Source organism: Lycorma delicatula, chromosome 9 (assembly GCF_047948215.1).
Source record: "Lycorma delicatula isolate Av1 chromosome 9, ASM4794821v1, whole genome shotgun sequence".
NCBI classification, from domain to species: Eukaryota; Metazoa; Arthropoda; class Insecta; order Hemiptera; family Fulgoridae; genus Lycorma; species Lycorma delicatula.
The window spans coordinates 106,442,522-106,464,973 of record NC_134463.1 but is presented as its reverse complement, the minus strand read 5'-3'; the positions used below and the strand labels follow the sequence as shown (position 1 = coordinate 106,464,973).

Sequence of the window (22,452 nt, the reverse complement as noted above, 5' to 3'; positions counted from 1 at the left end):
TAATTTTTTGTGTTTTCAGAAAAATTTCATAAAAACATCTTTCTACAATATTTTTTAACATTAGTAAGGGGTTACTTTAATGACATCTGAGCTTATTTTTGATTGGTTCTTTAATTACTGTAGGAAAAACAATTTGTTTAAAGATATATTTTGGTTAGTAAATGCAACAAAATCATTAATCAGTAATGTACTGGTTCCAAGGGATTATAAGTAGTGATGAGCGGGTAAACTTTGAAGCACTCTTTCATTTTTTGGTTTTTTGATTTCGTTTCTTGATCTCAATTGTAGGTCTTTCTTTCATTCACCCTTTCTCTTATTCTTTATTTTTTTATACCCTGGTTTTAGCTGATGTAGGGTTTCTAATGGATTCGTACTGGAATGTGTGGATTTTCAAGATTTACTCTACAGTATTACTTAACACTGAGTTACATATTCGTGTTATTTGGAAGGGGTAGTTTTATTCATGACCAGTCCAAGAACTTTATCCTATCTGATGAGTGTTCTATAAATCATACTTGGTGTAGAGGTGGTTATAGAATAAAGATGGGTCTCGTAGACATATGCACACAACATCTAACACCAAACTGTTTATTCGCCGTCTATTGAACTTATTAAGGGTAAACTTTGTTGAAAATGAGACTGAAAAAGTGTTTGTCTTGTAATTATCGTCTAACTGATTTTGATGCAATTTGATTTTAATGAAATCATGTATTACATGAAAGGTTCTAAGGTATAAAAAATGTTTATTGTATTGGCATTTCTTCATTTTTTTGATAGATTTCATCAGTTAATTGTTTTCTAAATATTATTTTTATTAAATTTTCAATTCCTTTACTAAGTTGTTCATTAGTTATGTATTTAATAATTAACGTGTTTAAAAAAATGTATTTTATGGTTTTTTAGATGGATTGCTAGTACGGTATTTGAGACATCTAAAGCAAGAACAGCATTTCCTTGTTTCGATGAACCCGCCTTCAAATCACGTTTCAGAGTTATTTTATCAAGACCTGAAGAATATGTAGCGCTTTCCAATATGCCATCTGCAAGAGTTGAGCCGGTGTTAGTATTTTATTTGCTTCGCTAAAAGTATAACAAGCTCTATACTATACCAGCTCTGAAATCCATCAAGAAATTTTTATCATCATGCATTTCATAGAAAAGCGATTGAGTTTATTTATGTAGTTGTTTTATTTATGGCATATTGTGCCATAAATATCGTATAGAGTATTTTGTCTTAAAAGGCATTTTCCTTTTACTCAAAGCATTGATAAACTGTTAATTCACTTGTTTTGTGTTTTAAATACGATCATTAATACTTCCCCCACAGCTGTGTGAAAACCAGTTGTTATTGTTAATAGGTGCTGTTATATCTCACAGTAAAAGTTAAGTCTCTAGAATTTATATTCTAAATGTTATTCCTAAAGAGAACAATCCAAAAAATTCTTAAATTATTTACAGATGAGTCATGTAAATAAATACTATAATTTAAAAAATTATAGTATTTCATTAATTAATTTAAAAAAACTCAAATACCCACTTCCTATTTCATCACAAGAAAGTAGGAATAACTTGGAGAAAATTTATTCGTTACTTGTTATTAAACAATATCATATTTTCGGTTCCGTCTTCAATATTGTGTTGCTTATTAGCTGGATTTTCAAGCTAAATTCAATAAAGCTAAATAATTTTTAAAATAAAATTCATAATCTTTTCTAAATGGGCTTTTGATCAAGATTTTATTCATCCAGGTTACACATTTTTAAATGATTTTGCACGTGATAGGGTAACATACAGTTGTCTATGGCTAAAAATTGGTTCAGGTAAGTAGATTTCTTCTACCTGTCCATCACTTTTTTTAGTTTTAAGGGATCATTCATTTATTTAGGAATTTAGTTATCCAATTCAGTATGGGCTCATTTGATTGAGCTTTACCTGGTGAGTGTTTCAATAGGCAAACAAATTCAGTATCTTAATTAGTTGCTAGAACATCTCGATTTGAGTGCCATTGAGGCTGAAAAAAGTGCCACTGAGTATAAAAAAAGCTATGTTCTCTTAAAACTCCTCTCATAATTCAGTGAGCTTATTCAGTACATGCTGCTTATGAGTGGAGTGTTTTTAAGACCTCCAATGAAGTCTGTAACAAAATTATTTATGAAGTAATTACAGAAAAACTAAATTTTTTTACCAAATTTTAAAAAAAATATATATATATTTATGTAAAAAAGTAAATAAAAAAACAAACAAAAAACAATTTTAACTGGAAATTAGTATTTTAAGTATTTTTATTTGAGATTTTGGAATGAGGACAAAAGTAAACGTGTAACATAATGAATAACTGTTGTAGTTCTAGGGAATCCTAATAGAAAACATAAATCTTGTTTAAAAATATGAAAATTGTTTAAACTTCCAATCCAGGCTGCTTCTACATCTTACTATATATCAGTTTTATAGGTTGGAAGATAAAATTTATCTCAGAAAATATGAAGACAGGATGAACTTAAAACCAACCAAAAAAGAGATTCCCACCTGTGAAAAATTTATGAATGGGGATAATAGTTGAATATTCTTTCGAGTGAAAACTTTCATAACAGGATTAGTAATAAATTTAAAATCGAAACTCCATTGGAATATTTATTTCTTCTTTATTCTTAATTTCAATCTTTGTTTTTAGTGTGCTCCAAATATTCTAAATTGGAATTACTAATTAAAAATTAGTATTACTAATTAATTAGTATTAATTACTAATTATTATTAGTATTACTATTCTAAATTGGAATTACAGATTAACTTATAAATATCCACTCTCTTGATGGGTTTAGTTTTATCTTCAACATTTTCGAGGAAGACACCAATTTTCTAGCACCATTCTTTTAGCACAATGTTAAAGTTGTGATTTTTAAAAATATACTTTACCTTGTGCTTTTACAGAAGACAATATGTAATTTTTATTTATGCTTTCTTAGATCATTCTTCTGTACTGATTTGACAAAGTTGTTTTACTACATTTATTAAATCTTTTATAAATTTTTTCTATATTCTGTCAATGGTCTTTCTAATAAAACAATTGAACTCAGCTATTTCCTTAATAAAATTCATTTCTTTGTGATATCAAGCCACATGAGAGTAGATTGTGAATATTTGAAATAAATATTTACTAGTCAAGTATTACCTTTTATAATTAGTTTGAAACTTGTCTCATGATTTAGAATTTACAGAGCCAGTACGTGTATAGAGATATCAAATTGTGTAGATAAAAACAATTAATTAATTTTATTTTATTTTTTTTATAAAAAAATAATTTTATTTAACAAACACTCTTAGTATTAATTTTTTACAATAACATTTTTAAATTTAAAATTATTCTTTAATATTTTTTTTATTTTTTCCAATTTAGCATAAATCGTGAAGGATGGTTTTGGGAATATTTTCATGAAACACCCCCCATGTCGACATTTCTGGTGGCATTTTTCATAGGTAATTACGTATCTTTGGAGTCAGAAGGCGGAATAAAATTTTGGGGCGCTCCTGAGTATGATCCTCCAAGCGAATGGCTTCTTGAAAAAGGAGATATTGTTTTTGAAAAATTGCAAAAAATTTTAGGACCGAATCCTTTACCAAAACAAGATGTAATCGCCATACCGCATTTTGTAATTGCTAAAGCAGTCGAAAACTGGGGCTTACTCTCATTCAAGTATGTTTATTTTTATTTATTACCTACTATTTTTTTTTTTAAATAAAAATTGTATACTTTTCTATAATTTAATAATTATCAATAATTTTTATTATTTTGAATTTAAATATGATTAAGTAATATATTTCTCTAGACTAAATATTTTTATGAATTTTTAGGAAAGAATTAATTGTTGGTAATGTTACTGGATATAAAAGACACGATCAATTAAATATATTTGCACATGAATTAGCACATAATTGGTTTGGAAATCTTGTTTCACCTACTTGTTGGAATGATGTGTGGTTCAGTGAAGGTTTTGCTACATTCTATTCTACAGTTGTTGTTAACAGGGTAAGAAAAAAAAAGTATATTTTGATTTAAAATGGTTAATAATTTTTTTGATTTTTGTTTAATTTTATAAATAACATACAAGTGTTAGGTCTTTTGTATTTCCAGCCTCAGAAAAAAACAGAAAAGCCTCTGATTTAAGGTTTTTTCTTCTCAGAAGGATCAATAAATTCAGTTTCAATTTTTGAACTGGGCTGGCATTTTTTATTCATCTCATTTCTTTTACAGTTAAAACAGTAATGTGCTTACAGTAGCCATCTCAATCATTTGTTAAAATTTTTTTTTTATTTAAAAAATTTTATTTTTGCTAAGGTTTTACATTAAAATAGCATTTTAAAATTTTTTCTAACCATAATACAAAACTTTTCAATATTCTTTGAAAATAGTCCATTTTATTTAAAATTGTTAGAATTAAAATTATGAAGACTTAATGTTTTTCATCCAAAAATCATTTTTAATTTGTGTTATGATAATACTATTTAAAATTTTGTTATGTTTTTAAAATATGAAAAAAAATACTAAATTTAAATCATCTTGTGTTCATGGGGAAATGTCTAAAATCATATTACATATTAATGAAATTTAATCTAATTTCATAATGAGCAGCTGCTAGCTATTAACATTCTTAGAATATTTATAAATAATTTACATGATTAAAATTAAAACCCAGAAAAATTAAAATTAAAAACCAGATGCCTTATTTAAAAAAAAAAAAACAAAAAAACATTCAAGTTCTTGCATTCATGAGTAGGGAAGCCTTCAGAAGTAATTCACTGTAATGGAGTAAACTAACATCTTTATTGTCATAATAAGCTCAACGTCTATCTGTTAAAAGTGTCAAGTCTGCGTCAAGTGTAGTTCAAAAATGTATTGATGAATACCGTTATAAATTGGCTTTCTGTAGTTTATATTCAGCAGACAAGGGAAATATTTCAAGAATAAGAGTGCCAGTATGTTATGTTGCTGTATTCATTGGATGTAAACAAATATAATTTGGAATTACCATTTTTAAGATTTTTTTTTCAGTGAACCTCTAATTTACAGTTCAACATGAAATCAGTTCCAAATGCTAGCTGGAATTAAAGGCTTCAGTCAACTTCTCTAAAGTCTTATTTCAATGTTCTTAAAACTGGTTGATAATAATGTACTATGAACTATTAAGCAGAAATATCCCAGATTATAGACGAATAAAACTACCTAAAAAGTGGATGAAAAAATTGAATATTCAGGGATATTTACTGCCTGGAGAAGACTGGATTCTCTTTCTGATGAATTGGTTATTTCATGTCACAATGTGTCGAGATTTGTATTTAACAGATCTGATTGACCTTTTTTTAACTACCTTTTTCCTTATTCTTGTTCCTGTTGATTCCTGCTTTTTTTATTTGTTGCTAAACTTTGGTCATCATGCAACATTTTGTTGCTGTGACTATAAACTTGCCATTGTATTTAATTCATACAGTAGAGGAATGCAGAAGTTTTGGAAGATCTGCAATTTAATTACTTGTAATTTAAACATTTAAATTTGCAACGATGCTATGAATTTAAAAAAAAAACTAAAAATTCTTATGTTATTAATCCAACTCTATTTCTATTAATTGATCAGTTTAGTGTCAACTGTACCCTGTATTGAGTCAAGATGAATCTCGATAAGTATCTACGGATTTCAATAAAATCTGTAAGAATTTTTTTTACCTGCTTTTTAATATTCTTTAATCTGTCCATTCAATGGCTGGATAACAAATTCTTCCGGATAATTTCATTTGTGATTCAATTCTTCAATTGAACAGGGTTAAACCTTGGGAAAGTGTATTGGGTAGACAAACATTTGAAGGGGTTTTGTACTGTCAAATCTAAAAACAAAAATTTATGTAAAGTTATATTCTATTAAACATAACTGAAATGAATGTATTAGAATAAAAAAAATCCCTTTCGGCATGCCGGAAGGCGGAAGTAGATTTCACCGGTGCTAAGAAGGGGATGAAACAGATTTCCACCATAAAGTTAAGAGAAACTTCAAATTTACTCAATACGACAATGGTTGCATGTGAAAAAAGTTTCATATGTTTAGCAAACACAAGCCCTATCTTACAATCCAGCAAAATTTTTGCCATCCCTTGCCGTAAGGGTTGGTCATATAAAAAATTGTTTCAGACAAACGTTTTAGGTAATGTTTAGAGTACTAACAACCACTTTAAACCGATTCGATACTGTGCCTATTAAGGGTGGTATAATATTTTTTTGTCTTTGATATGATATTTTTTTTCCACATCATGGGCCAGTGGTTGGTGATATCAAAAAGCTTTACTTAAATAAGTTTTAGGCCCTTATCCAGAGAATAGCAGGAACTTTAAACAAATTGGATATTTTACTTAATAAGATAGTTATAGCGATATTTTGTTTTTTCAAAAATGCCCCCTATTTCCACCCCCCATGGTTTGATTTTGCCCATTAACGAACTTGACTGAGATCTTGGGTCGTTTTGTATCAATTTGAAAGTGATTGGCACAGAATTACGGCAGTTATCATGTCCACAAGAAAGTGAATTATATATATAAACTTTTGAACTGACGGTGGTTTTGGAGTCTGGGGGATGTGAAACGGGAAGATATGATGAAATTTTCCGAAAGTGGAATCATGTACCCATTACAATAGGTAGCTTTCTTATGAAATCTACCTAAAACCACAATGTAGACTTCAGGAAAATTGTTGTAGTAAAACAAAAAAAAATTCCACTGAAGTCTATCCCATTTGTGTTTGGAGTTAAACAAACGTCCTGAGCTCATTAAAGTTATCCCTGGTCTCATTAAAAACGCGGGGCATCCCAGAGTTATAAATAAATTGTACACATAAAATATTTACATGCTTATAATTTTAATGTAATATGTTAAACTGTTTATCTGAAAGCTGATTATTATTTTTCTACTGCAACTGATGTCTGATTTTGTTTGATAGACATTTAGAAAATTAACCTGACCTTACACTGGAATGTTTTTTGAAATTCTTTAATAGTTTTTTATAAAATTACATATGTTTTTATCAGGCAATACCAGATTGGGATTCTGTTACATGGGATACAGTGGAACATCTTGTAATTACATGGCTGTATGATTCTACTCTTAATCCTGTACCATTAGTTGAGCCATTTCGAACAAAATATTCAAATTTTGAATTAATAGTTTATTCTAAAGGTCAGAATTATTGCATGATTTATATTTATTATTATTTTTCTGCTTTATTTTATTTTTAGAAAAAAGTTATTTGGTAATAACATTTATTTCTAATCTGTAGCATAATTGACAGTAAATTGATTGTACAACCCTCTGACAACCCAAATAACAGCACCATGTTGATAAATGGGTGTATCATCACATCTGGGAAAGTACTCAGTGCAGGAAGGCATAAAGGGTCCATTTCCCCAAAGAAAGCAAAAATAAAATTAATTATTAAAAATTGGAGGAACTATCTAAATTGATAAAATGAATTACTCTTATTATTTTACATATAAATTCATTTGTAAAACAAAAGTTATATAATTAAAACATTTTTTTCACTAATAAATTAATTCAAATTTTGATTTAGATTTAGATTATAAATTCTTTAAAGGGGTTTTTGAACTAGTCTTTTATTTATTAATTAGTAGTCTCTTTATTCATTGATTAGTTAGTACTTGTTCCTCCAAAGACGAATAAAAAAAAAGAAGTAAATTTAAAGAAAATATTAATTGTATTTGTACTAATAATATTCCTTTGTTAAGTGTCACAATAAATAGTTTCTGTAACCAATCTCATTTTATTTTATTAGTTTTTAGATGACAGAATTTAATAACAATAGTTTTAAAAAATGTATTGTTCTCAAATTTCTGATCGCGTGTTTTTATCGGTATGTTTTAAAGTTAGCGCCCAGTCTACATAAGCAGATCCTCTGGTAGCTCAGTTGGTAGAGCGGTGGACTGTAGTGGGAAAATGAGATTCAGTTATCCATAGGTCGCTGGTTCAAATCCGGCCCGGAGGAATTTTTTTTTTAATTCGCTGGCTATAATTTTACGTAAATTCCTATTAATTGCCATAAAATAATTTTTTTACACAATGTTATCAGTTGTATAAATAATAATAATTTATAAAATAATCGTCTTCAAATTAAAAATTCATAACTATACAATGTATTTATAAGACAAATAAAAATTATAAATCATAAACTAACAAATGTGTCAATTCTTGTTACAGAAGCACATATTTTTATTATTCAAAATAATAATTCATTTCTTTTGTAATAAAATTTAAATATAAATAGGATAAATTGAATATTTAATTATTTAAAGATAAATTTACCCCTTTATATTGCAGTTATCTAAAACAACAACAATTATTTGTTTTCTTATTCACTTTTTGCAAAAAAAGCAATTATTTATTGTTTACCTGGCTGTTTTCATTTTCGAATTTATTAAATCTATTAAATGTACAGAACAAGCTTTCCAAGCAAATAAAAGAAAGAATAGAGGAAGATCAATACATTGCAACAGTTTTTTAAATATTAAAAATTATATATTTCAATTAAACTGTAGTAACAGTGTTTTACTTATTTTTATGGCATTAAAATGGGGACTCTTTAAATATCAAAGGGTATGTTTTTAATAAAAGTGAAATGGTCTTTTATTTAATATAATTATTTAAATATAATGATCTACATTTTTGTTAGAAATGAAATATTATCCAATTTTTATCTATAAAAATTGAGTCAAGGAAATAGTAGTTGATCAAATTTATAAATACTTGGATGTTCTAACTATATTCGGACTATTCTTTTTTTTTTTTAATTAGAAATTTGTTATAAAATTAAGTCTTTTTATTTAGATTACGCTTTGCCTACAAAAGATGGATAATTTAAAAAAATTTCTATTCAGTTATTTAAAAATATCTCAGATCCATTCACCAATTTTTTCTAATCCCCTTTCCTTCATTCTTATGTAATTAAATGGATGACCCCTCTAGTGGAGGTTTACTTTGCAATCATTTTTGAATTATTTATTTTTACTTAAATTATAATTACTTAATTCATTTTTGAAGTATTTATTGTGAATCTTTCCTTTATCTGTAATTTTTTTTTGTGAAATAAGAACACTTGAATATAAGTACATATACTATTTTATGTAGTATTGAATATTATAGTAGTACTTGATTGTTAAATTTGCAGATTGTCATTCTGTTTGTAACTTTAAGATATAACAATTAATAAATAATGTTTTATTCAAATTTACACGTTATACAGATCACATCAGCACAAGTAATGTGCTGTTATGTGATTTAAAAAACTGCCCTAGAATTTGTCTAGGATCAAGGTAAAATATTTGAAAACCTTGATCAGAACAGCATCACAAAACAGGAAAGCAATTATAGAAAAAAAATAACGGTTAAAGTTTAAATGATACATAAATATAATAATAAATATATGAAACAATAATAAAGCAGATACTTTTTATATAAAGACAAAAAAAAAAAATCAATACAAAATAAAATAAAATTTTTAGTGCTAGATAAAATTAAAATATATTAAATGAGGGTACAGAAAGTTTAGATTTTTATATTAGTCTGCCGATTTTTGAATCCAAATATCTAATCAGCAAGAAGTGACAAGAACTGGTTTTATGGATTGTTTTAAAGCACATTTTCTCTTAATTAATCAATGTGCAAAAGTAAAATGATCAGGTGCTGTCTAGTTGTTAATAAAGAATAAAAGATCGAATGTAGATATATATTTCATAACAAATTACATTACTGTATTACTGTAAGATTACAAAATATTTTTGTAATCTTTTTAGTAAATATTTTGGCCTATTACATAAGGATATTATAAAAGAAAGTACTTTAATTAGAATTAAATAAATTGTTAAATCTTCTAAATAGATCAGTAATTTGTTAAAAATTAGAAGCAGAAGTACTTCTTATTAATAAGTTTAAAATTATTTTAGTTATATAGCTACATTGTATTAAAGAGTAACTGCTTAAGTGATTGCAGTAACATTTTTTTTGTTTTAGTATCATTTCAGTATCCAGTTTTTTGTTTTGTCAGCTGTTTTTTGTTAACACTATCATGTGTTTATAGAAAAGTTGTATTTTCTATGTAGGATGTATTTCAGTTTCTTTATACTAAAAAAATCTGATATGGACACCACATCACTTCCTTGTACGCCTATTAAATTACATATACATATTTTTTTAAAATGAAAAGTACATAAAATTTTATTTCATTAATAACTTCTGATATTTTTTCATATATTTTTTTTTATTGTTATTATTGAATTATTATTTATTGTAAATTTTTTTTTTACAGGCGTTAATAATTATTAATAAATCAATATATTTAAATTAAAAAAGAAAAGTTAAAAAAAGGAGATGAAGTCTGATTTTAACTAATGTGCCTTCCCCTGTAAGATCCAAATATTTCATTAATTAAGATTTCACTTTGCTATAACTCTGGAACCAATGAAACTAAATACCACTTATGATATATCTTTGAAAAGATCTCAATGAAAGCTTTTTACTGCAGTTAAGAAAAGATCCAAAATCCAAAAAACTTTGGATTTTGGGCTTTTTTGTACACTTTTGGTTCAGTTGATTGCAATCAAAAGAGAAGATGCACAACTAAATGTTGCAACAGTCCTAAACCTAAAATTTTAATATTCTACGACTAATCGTTTTTGAGTTATGCGAGATACATACATACGCACATATGTATGTACGTACAGACGTCATATTGAAACTAGTCAAAATGAATTCACGGATGGTTAAAATGGATATTTCCATTGAAATATGAAAACCAGAATTTTTCGTGATCGCAATACTTCCTTTATGTCATTCAAGGAAGTAAAAAGTTAAATTTACATGCTTACAGCAATGTTATTGTTCATCTAGGTGATTGTCATTTTGATATGAAAGTAGGATTGAGGTTTTGAATTTTGTTTATTTCAGTGACAAGGGTTGCTTCTATGTGACCAGTTATGGTACAAAGTAGCAGAGTGGTGGAACTTCTCATAATTTTTATGAACAATACTATATGATCATAAAACTGACACTTGATGTGTAATCTTTTATGTGATGAGAGATGGTGGATCACTTGAGAAATCTTTTTGAAAAATTATAGATGGTAATTTTATCTTGATTCTATTCAACAGTTTCATCAACAATTAATTAGTTTCAGCAGGATAGTGCTACCTGTCATATTGTTAAAAAAAATGATACTCATATTACAAGAATTTTGTATACATCACTTGATTTCAAACTGGTGAGGCCAAGAGCTCTTGATGTGTATCTGTCAGATTTTATCCTTTTCGAAAATATTTAGAAATTGTACTTTATCAAAATAATTCTCATACACTTAAAAACTAAACACAGCATTGAACGTAAAATTTCAAATATCGCATAACTGACATTAAAAAAAGTAGCTGAAAATGGAGAAAACTTGTATCTAGGTTAAAAGAAATTACTCTTATTATTTATTATAAAAATAAAGTTTGTTTGGTCTGAATATATGTCATTAAAAAGGTTGTCTATAAAGTCAGTATCATAGTATAAAATGTATCTTAAATATCAACTTATTTGTTTGACAGTTGAACTGAAGTATGTAAAAAAATTCAGAGTCTTTATTCTTTTGGTCATTGCTCCTTAAATGTGCTGTAAATGCATGCTATCTTAGTGCAACAGAACAAAAAATATGCAATAAGATATGGTGAATTTAGATCAGTTGTAACAGTACAACAATATTGATGGATTTACATTCAAGATACTTCAATGATAAGGGTGTAATTTATAGTTTAAAGGAAAAGGACTGTAGACATAAAGAAATTTCCTTCTTACGTCAGGAGAGAATGTGGAGCATCTGAAACAGTTATGCATATATAGACTGATTTAATTTATCAATTTTTTTTTATTGGGTACAGTTACACAGAAAAAACTCATTTTTGGCTAAAGTCAGTCTTGTTTAGGTGTTTACTGAGCAATACATTCAATGTTCTCACACTGAAACACACTAATGTATAAAGTAAACTGCCGGTTTTTTTGTATATTTTGTAATTTAATATTTATTTAGTCATGAAATCACAAGACTTCTTTTACAACGACAGTATATTTTTATAATTTGAGTCTTTTATAATGAAAAAAAATAGTTTCAATATTAATTATCAAAATTCAGTTTACTCATTTTTGAAACGCCTATAAAAGCATTGGCTGTAATTGTACAAACCAAGATAATCATCAATCCATAAAATTCTTTGTTAGCCAGCTGATTTGTAAAGTAACATATTAAAATATTAACTGAACGCTCCATCATCGTTCTCTATGTGCAGCAGGTAAAAAAATCAAACTGTGTTAATCCATGAATAGTTTTGTGGAACATCAAATGCTAGCGCACCTACAGATAGAGAATGACATTAATAAATTATTACTGCATTTTGGTTACAATAGTCACATTATATCAATTGATTTTAATAATTAATTATCACCTCCTCATTATTTATCTTACAATTTATATTAAAAATTAAATAAATTCATTTACATTTTATTTCAGGCTATTTTGTTATTAGAATGGTTAATTTGACTATTGGAAATGAAGTATTTGATAAAGCTATCAGTCAATATTTAAAAAATAACCAGTTTGGATTATTCTCTGCAGAAAGTTTATGGAATACGATTGAAAATACTGCAGTAGAAGAAAAAAATCTGTCATTACCAATTCCTTTGCACAAAATTATGAAACGTTGGATTGAACTACCTGGCATGCCATTTATAAAAGTAAATAGAGAAAATAATGGAACTATTATTATCTCACAGGTAAGAAATTCTTGTTTTGTTTATTATTGGAATGGATAAAGTTTTATTTAGATTCAATTGTCTAAAAATCATCAAAGAACTAATCCAAACATATAATTTAACAAAATTTTCTTATTCCATTATTTAAGTATTAAAACAAATCTATAAATAACCAGATTATTCACAAACAAAATTAAATGTGTTGAGATTTGTTGCAGATTGTATAAAATATGTGCATTCAATAATCTAATGTATATTATAAAATATAATAATCAATATTACATTTGTTTAAAAATTACAAAAAAAAAATGATGGATATTATTATCCTTCTGAACTAGTTTAGGCAATATTGGAAAATATTTAATTAAAAAATTTGATTCTACTAAAAAAATTAATAAATTGAAAAATTAATATAAACCAGAATTTAACTAAATATGGATAGGTCATACTTTTGGTGAACTGTAATCAAATTATCATCAGTTTGGCTAGTAATGATATTGGAATTTTAAAATTAGGTCAATAAAAAATAATTTTCTAAATGAGATACATATGAAATTACAGATATTGATAATTTTTATAAAGTTCCCCTAATGAAATAAATCTAATAAAACAAAATTTTACTTTAAAAAAAATAAGGAACAGAAGATAATAAAATAAAATATAATAATAAAATGATTTGAATATAAAAATAATAGATAATTATTTAATATTATTGAAGGTAAATAGCATTTTATACAAAAAGGTAATTAATTCATATTTAATTAAAATAAAATAAATAATAACACTAATAATGAATTTAACGCTGGAATTATCAAAATTAAAATAACTGTAAAGAAAATAATAATAAGAGAAAGTTTTCACTTTTTCTTAACTTCAGTAAAAAATTCTTACAAGAAAATTACCACCTATTTGATCATAGTATTAGATAATTTTTTTTTAAATTTAGGTCTCACCAATCTTGTCTTTAGTATACGATTTTTTCACTTTTCCTACATTCTGTACTGGATTCATTTAATTTTGTATTTTATTAACCCACCCAATTTTAATGTTTTCCTAAGAAACAAAATTTCAAAATCCTCAGCAGTTTTGTCTTTCATGTCTATGCTTTGCTGGGTTAAAGCAATAAACTCATTATTTGTGTTTATGAATTTGTTTTTCTAATTTCTATAATTTTAATACAATAAAAGTTATTTTCTACAAGAAACCTGTAGATTTTTGCTTATACTGTACTTTTTATAAACATAATTGTTGGGTGAATGTATGGCTAACTGGTACTTCTTACCCATCCAAACCTAAATTACTAATACACATTGTTTCAGCTGCTGCAAAAAGTATGTGTTCACACATTCTTGTGAATACATTCTTTTATAGTTGTATATAATTAATTTTTATAAATTTTCATTATATGAAATAAAAGTAAAGTAATTAATTGTATTAGTCAAATAATATAATGAAACAACTGGTTAAGTATTGCATTATTTAATGTGGTAATTTATGATTGCAAATGATAAGTATAACTTGACTTTTACAGTAAACGTTAATAAATAATAATAGGTATTAATGACTCATTCATTTAACAGACTGAATATTGTTATTAAAAAAATTACTATTGCAAATTATGTTTCTAAAATCAAATATAGCTTTAGGGTTCTAAAAAAAAAAAAAATTGTAATATTGTTTAGTTATATTACGCAAACAAAAATAATAAATACATAATAAAAAAAGAGAAACAAGAGAAAGTGAACTCTAAAATGGCAACCTTCATGACAACATGGCAGCATTCCTGTTTTTCATCCAGAAAGTTCTGGGTTTCAGTTCTGATTAGGCTTGGCAATTTTTAAATTGTACAAATTTCATCTCATATTTAATTATAATCTCGGTTTACTAGAAAATATACTGTTATTATCTTTTCATATAAATAAAATACATCCGTTTTTGTCTCAGTAACTAAGAATTTTATTTTACAGGAAAGATATATAAAAAGTTCAGATAGATTTTCAAATGGCACAAATGATAGAGGCAATGGAGATGATGAAGATGAAGATTATGGAGAGCAAACTGAGAAACTAGAGAAGACAGATTTAACTCCACATGAATGGTGGATTCCTATTACCGTTATTACTGGACAAAATGATAGTTATTTAAATAATGATAGTGATCTAATAACACCACAGTATTGGTTGCAACCTGGACAAAAACTTATCATCAATGATCCAAATCCAGACCATTCTAGCTGGATATTAATAAATCCATATTCACCAGGTATGCGTTAATTGTACTAAATTTCTATTTTTATTTTTTATTATCTTTATTTATTTATTCTTTAAAGTAATTACAGGTCGATACTCAATACAGTATTTTTATTGTAAGTATAATAACAAATTTTTATTGTAGGTAAAAAATGCCAAGTCTGATTGGAATTTAAACCAAGATAAAATTAGTGCATACTGGCAGTGATATTTTGAGAATATTAAGGGTGAAATTAAGAAACTATTTAAATTTATATAATCTGTAATCCTTTTATCTGAATTGTACAAAACAAAGGTAATAATTGACTTCAAGTTGAAAACTATTTCACGCAATGCATACACTATTTAAATTCGATCATTAAAAGGTAGTAAGCCCAGCTTTAATGTGTTTTTCTTTCGATAATGGCTAAGATATTTAAAAAAAAAAATGGAAATGGAATCATGTTTCAAACTGTCAAAAATTGTTTAGTTACGGCATATAGACAAGAATATATAACTTTTTCTAGTTGAGGATGACTTTGATGAGATCAAACATTATTTGAAATAGACAAAAAAGCATTACAGTAAATTTATTATTATTGTCATTTTTTTCTTTTCTCTTAAAAGTATCACTGTTCACATTATTTTATAGGAGTTTATTTTTATTATTAATACATGAAGTTTTCCATTGTTGAGTAGAGGTAATGTTTCATATAATGAATAGTTTCATAACAGAGTGGGGTACATTAATTAATTTTTTTGCCTTACTTGACTGATGCCTTATTTGCCTATTTTGCTAATATTTTTATATCCAAGGAGAAGCCTCCTGTTATTATTTTAACCCGAGCGATGATAACTCGAAAGCATTTTTTGTCCCCCCAAAAAAAAAAAAAATTATTTGATTGAATCTTTCTTAAGGTACATCTTTATTGCAAGAGGTACTAGTTGGGATTTTGATCATTTAGCATACTGAAATACAAAACAATATTTGACTTTTTGAAGAACATAATGAAAAACTATTTCACTCCACATATATTAAAGAAGAAAGCCTGATGACACATTTAACATGTTTTTTATGTTGGTAATGTTTATGATATTTGCACAAAAAAATGGAAATGGAATCATGTCTCATGTTGCCTGAAATTGTTTATGGCAAGGTATCGTAATTCAGTGTTCAAGTATTGTAATTTAATTTCTTATTTTTAATTGCATGTAATTTTATTAGTAAAAAAGTGCATGAGTCTGTTAATATATAAGCAATTTATTCTTATTAATTAAATCAACCCTAATTTCATGAAATAGTTTAATTTTTTTATTTAACTACCAATCTGAATTATTATTAGGTAGAAACTAGGGTATAATTTTCATTTCAGTGGCTTTTCATAAAAAAAAGTGTTTGTATTCTGCTAGGAATGTTTTACTCATGAGCATTTTTAAATACATCAGTTAAAACAATATTATTTAAATCAACAGCTTTATTGGTACATAAATGTTCTCTGTTAATGGCTCTAAGATTAGTAAAACATCATTAATATAAGGTTAAGATATATCCATAGTTAGTACTTATCACATTTTTACCAAGCTAACGTATCTATTATCGGAAGGTATAATATGATCATCAAGGAGGAAAAGGATTGAATAATAGCTAATCAATTTTAACCTTCTATAACTATCTGTTGTTGTTAAGGTCTCAAGTAGCAGCTAATTGTAACATTTTAGTTGAACCATTCTGATGATCACACATACAATGTTTGATAATTGGTTTCAACAAAACAACTTCTCAATTTGATCTGTACTTTTTTTTATTTAATCCTTAGTCTTCACCATATAAGCCAATTTTTAATGATCCTTTGTTTTGTATAGGAGCTTCTTTGGTGGTTTCTTTGGTGGTGTAGAAATATTTTTTAAACTAAAAATTACATTACCAACATTAATGATTTCATGAAATTAAAATTTTTTGTTGTCACCATTTTAATAAGGCTGTTGGATTGTTCATAAAGATAAATTCTCATTTACTTTTTTACTTCTTTTCTTTTTTTCTCTATGTTGAACACTTTTGAAGAGATTTCTGCTTTTGTCAGAATATATGAGTATGAAGATTTTGGATTAAAAACATAATTTAAAAATATTAAATACAGAGAGATATATTTACTATTTCAGTCATTTATATAAGATAATGTAAACTCTATTTTAATGATTAAAATCAAATTTATGTTAATTTTTTATTATTGACTGAGATGGTAAATATACCTCTGTGTTTAAAATTATTAATCTTAATTAAGATTTTCACATTGAAATATTCACACTTTGATTTTTTACTTTAGAGAGTGGTACTTTAAAGATTTAGTAAGTTTTGTGGTCTCTGTGGCGCAAGTGGTAACATCTTGGGCTTTCATCCAGAGGTTGCGGGTTCAAATCCCAGTCAGGCATGGCATTTTTAAATCCTAAAAAAATTGCCATTTCATCTCATCCACTTAAGCAATATCTAACGGTGGTCCTGGGGACTTAAAAAAAAAGAAATGGTTGTAGTATATTGGTGGCAAATAGTACAAGTTAACATTTTATGTTAATTTAGTTCCTTAAATATTTATGTTTCTAATTATTCTAAAATAATTTTTTTACCAACTTTTCAGAGAAAAGCACAGTATTAATTTCAGTAGCAAGGTGGGAGTGGGTGGTAAAAATAAATTTTCTGAGGAGTAAGAAAATACCATTCACTTAAATTGTGGTTTCCTTAAATATTTATATATATATATATACATTAAATATATATATATATATATATATATATATATATACATTAAATATTAAATTACAGGCCTATATATAAAATTCAGCTACATGAAAATTTCAAAACTATTAGATCAATTTTATTGAAATTTAGATAAGTTTTAGTTGTGTATCTGAAATTATGCATGTGAAAATTTAATGAAGATTGGTTGAGTTTACTTAAGTTACTCAATTTAATGTCAAAAACATTTGAGCAAGGCAAGTTAGAAGCATGGTTTGTTATCATGCTGCAAGTTAGAACCTTGACATTTCTTTATGTAGTATCTATGTTAGCAATATTATTTGGCATATTCAGGTGGTGTTACCTACTTTGAGAGTAGGATTACTGAATATGTTTTTTTTTATCTAAGGCTTATGTTGACTGTGTAGTGGTGTATTTTTCATTTGTTCTTATGCAGCGAGTCATGTGGTCAGCAAGTTAAAAATTGATGCTAGTGTATAGGATCTACTGATTAATCAAATGTATGTAGTGCATTATACTCTGAAAATCAGTGTGTTTCTGACTGCGAAATAGTGATGGCATCAAAATTATTAACTGATTTTCTTGCTACAGTATGTTAAAATAATTTTTTTATTATTATTTATATTCATCTGTAGTTTTATTTTAATTTGCTTTTTGATTACTTACTTGTTTCTGTTTCTTATTTATTTCTTAATTCATTTTCTTTATAAAATTTTAGGTTAGGATGAGTTGAAACTTTTTCAAAAGAAGATAAAATAAAATAACAAAAGTCAGTCTTTTTGTGTAGAACTGTGCAAGACTTTTTTTTAAATTAATGGCAATAAATCATGAGGCACTTTATATGAGCTACAAGTCACTCATTAAAATGAGATATGTGCTTTAGAGTAAAAAGAATCCCATCATGCCAGGCTTACTAGGGAAAGTGAAAAGTGAGAAGTGAGATGGTTTCTGGCTATCTTCTTTACTGAGCCAAATGTATTATTGAACATGCTCACCAAAATTTAAATGATATTCAGCCCTACAAATGCCACATTCATTCTGTACACCACAAAGATTAGTTGTGTGGTGAAAACATCATTACTTTTAGAGAATAAAATTCTGACTATTGCTTCTTGTGTTAAGGTGTCTTAACACCTGACCTTATAGCCGTAAAAAAGATGGGAAATAGCACATAGAAACAGATTAATAACATATCTCTTTCTATTGTAAAACATTAAATGTAATGCTTCAACACTGGAGGGGAGTTTTACTTTCTATTAAAAAAAAAACGAAGTTTACATACAGTAAGTTTTTTTCATGGTCCTTCAAATGTTCTTGTAATGTTTGTTACTAAACTATTGTTAAAATTATGATTGTTATTAATGTGATTGTAATATTTATTTTAAATATTCTAAAAAAATTGGATGTTGTTTTTTTCTTCATTTAATTCTGTTGTATTTATTTTTATTTCATTTATTTTTGATAATATTTCTATAGTTTGCTCTATTTTATTATTATCTATAGTAGTAATACAATTATTCATATTATTATTAGTTTTATATTTTTGAAAAGTATATATTAACTATTTTCTTTCCAGTACCGTGTCATATAGCATATGATGAATGGAATTATGACTTGCTGAAAACAGAAGATTTCCATAAAATACCTACATTGACTCAAGTACAAATTTTGGGTGATGTTTCTACTTTAGCTCTAGATAGTTTAATGAATTTCACTCAGGCATTAGAAATTACCAGTAAAATTCTAAATGGGAAAGAGAACTACGTTTTTTGGCGCATAGGTATTCCACATTTACTACGCATTTATAGAATATTATATGGATCTGAAGCAAGAACAATATTCAAGGTAAGAAATCATTTAACAAATTGATTTGAATTGTTAAAAATATTTTTAATTATATTTTGATAAACACTAAAATCAGTAAATTACCATTAACCCTGGTAATTTAATTATATTAACTGACTAAAAAAAAGTTTGGAGGTTTTTTTATGAGAAGAAGAAATTATAATTCTTATGTATTACCGGATGGTTTTTAAAGGGGTTGAGCTATCAGAAAGGAATTTCAGAGCAGAGTAAAAGTGAGTAGAGTAACTTTACTTTAAAAGTAAAGTTGTTTGTATATCAAGAAACTGTGGTGAAGAATAAACATACAGTGATTGTTTTTTAAACTTTTTTCAGGAACACTCAGGTCTTTCCACCAAACACAAGTTTTTTTTTTGAGTCATTATTTATAGTCTTAATCACAAGACTCCTACCCTCTTGTAATTTGTAACAATTATTGTGTTGTATAGAAAGAAACACTTTAGTAGTTGATTGAATTGGTAACTGAGTTTAACAAATACAGCTCATGTTTTTCATGAGTATACCAGTGATCACCTGAGCTTTTTTTTTGTTCTTGAAAGCAACTGTGTTTCAATGTGATTTATTTAATTGAAAACTTGATATTACTTCAGTACTAGATAGGGCAAAGTTTAAATTTTATAATTGATGATTTTATACATTTAGTGTATGTATATTTAATTTGTTTATAATATATTGGTAGCATATTAACTACCATTTAATATTTGATAACATTTCAATTCAGATCACCAAATTATTTTAGTATGAATATCTACTATCTAGGTATCTACCAAATTTTCACACTTTTATTGTTTTAAATAAAAGTTTTTATTTTTCCTGTAAAAGTTATCTATCATGGCCTACAGGAATGATTTCATTGTTATGGGCTGTGTGACACTTGTATGTCACATAATATATTAAATGGTGTACAAATAAAAACAATTTGCTTGATGGAAAATTGTGATGTATCTAATGTCAAAATACCAAATTAGGAAAGAGTATATAACTTAATTTTTCTAATTATTAAAATTAGACACCAATTATTATGATTATGTAAATAAAAGTTTTACTCACCATCAGAATTTATGAAATAAATTTTTATCTTCATCAAAATCTTAAAGAATTCTAAAGAATATTACTAAAGAATTATTGTAGTATTAAAGAATAATAATGAATAAAATCAAAATAATAATGATGATGTTTAAGAATTAAAAATGAATGTTTAAGAATCTTCGCGCTTCACATCCCCCAGATCCAAAAACCATTGTCAGCTCAAAAGTTTATATGTACATTTATATACATAAAGGAAATGGGTGGGCTTTTTTGTAAAAACAAAATATCGCTATAACTCTTATTAAGTAACATATTGAATGCGTTTAAAATTCCTACTATTTTTGAATAAGGGCCTAAAACTTATTTAAGTGAAGTTTTTTTGATTTAACCAACCATCTGGCCCAGGGAGTGGAAAAAATAGGGTTTTGAAAACAAAAATATACCTCCCTTAATAGGCTCAGTATCGAATCGGTTTAAAATGGTTATTAGTCCTCTAAACATTACCTAAAACTTTTGTGCGCAACAATTTTTGATATGACCAACCCTTACGGCAAAGGATGACCAAAATGTTGCTGGAATTGTAAGAAGATGGGGTTTATAGTCTGCTAAACATGTGAAATCTTTTTCACATGCAATCATTGTCGAATTGAGTAAATTTGAAGTTTTTCTTAACTTTAAGGTGGAAATCATTTTCATCCCCTACTAAGCACCTGTGAAATGTACCTCCGCCTTCCGGTATGCTGAAAGGGATTTTTTTAATAAATGTAATATAAAGACCTTCACGAATCGAAGATCCGTGATGTAATATTGCCCTTATTACTTTGTAAGTGTAATACTCAATTTTTATCGTTAAATTCGATTTTACCAATTGAATTTATTTCTGTTTTATTTATTCCTTTTTTAATAAAACTACAAAGAATAATCTCTTGAAACTAATACTTTAATTTTTTTTAAAGAATTGATAGGAATTAATAAAATTGTTTCATCTTTAGTACTATCATTTACATAAGAGCATTTACTATTAAAACAAGCTGTAGTATGTTTTCTTTTAAATTTTATTATTTCAAGTACATTATCAAGTTTTTGTACGCTACCTATATATATATATATATATATATATATATATATATATATATGAAGATATTAATTTTTTTTTTAAAGGTAGATTGTATCTTGTTACGTATATATTAGGGTTTCCACCTTTCCCTGATAAGTAAATAAGCCAAAGGTTTGGCATTTTTACAGCCAATAGATAGGTTTCTATTTATTTCTGAATTTATTCTATCAGGATAGGCTCCATCTTGTTCACAGTTCTTTGGGAGATTGAGTTACCTTTACTTGAGATATGAAAGCACATTAGTGATCAATAATTTAACACTGGCTACTTCAAATGTATACTGAAATGTATTGTTTTTCTTTCAGAAATTGGATCACAGATTTAGGGTTTCATAAAAAAAAAAAAACATTTTCTAACTCTTTGCTTGAGTTGTCTGGCATATGGAAGTACCCAAATGACCTTAAACTGTTCAATATCAGATAATACCAGATATCTAATTAAGAGCTATAAAAGATGATTCAACTTAAAAATCTGAACAATGCATACTGCTTTTTCTTATTACTAGTAGTAACTGTAACGTAGAGATTTCTTATCAGAAATGATCATTGGTAAAAATATGATTTTGACAAGTTTTTTTTTAGCTAACTAATAAAACACCTTCCTTGGGAGAATAATTATGTCTTAATTTTTCAGCTAAA

The 22,452-nt window shown here is 26.5% G+C and overlaps 1 protein-coding gene and 1 non-coding gene across 2 annotated transcripts in view; both read left to right on the top strand.

The window, feature by feature from the left end:
• The window catches only part of LOC142330727 (aminopeptidase Ey-like), a 122,318-nt gene that overhangs the window by 38,162 nt on the left and 61,704 nt on the right, over window positions 1–22,452 (top strand). The window contains exons 4-10 of the mRNA XM_075376173.1: window positions 904–1,059; window positions 3,395–3,691; window positions 3,850–4,024; window positions 7,065–7,212; window positions 12,584–12,846; window positions 14,793–15,087; window positions 19,382–19,650. Coding sequence (XP_075232288.1) covers window positions 1,034–1,059; window positions 3,395–3,691; window positions 3,850–4,024; window positions 7,065–7,212; window positions 12,584–12,846; window positions 14,793–15,087; window positions 19,382–19,650 — 1,473 coding nt within the window. The 5' untranslated portion in view covers window positions 904–1,033. The remainder of the gene's footprint in view (window positions 1–903; window positions 1,060–3,394; window positions 3,692–3,849; window positions 4,025–7,064; window positions 7,213–12,583; window positions 12,847–14,792; window positions 15,088–19,381; window positions 19,651–22,452) is intronic.
• Window positions 7,943–8,035, top strand: TRNAY-GUA (transfer RNA tyrosine (anticodon GUA)). The gene is made up of 2 exons: window positions 7,943–7,979; window positions 8,000–8,035. It is a non-coding gene; the product is annotated as a tRNA-Tyr (tRNA).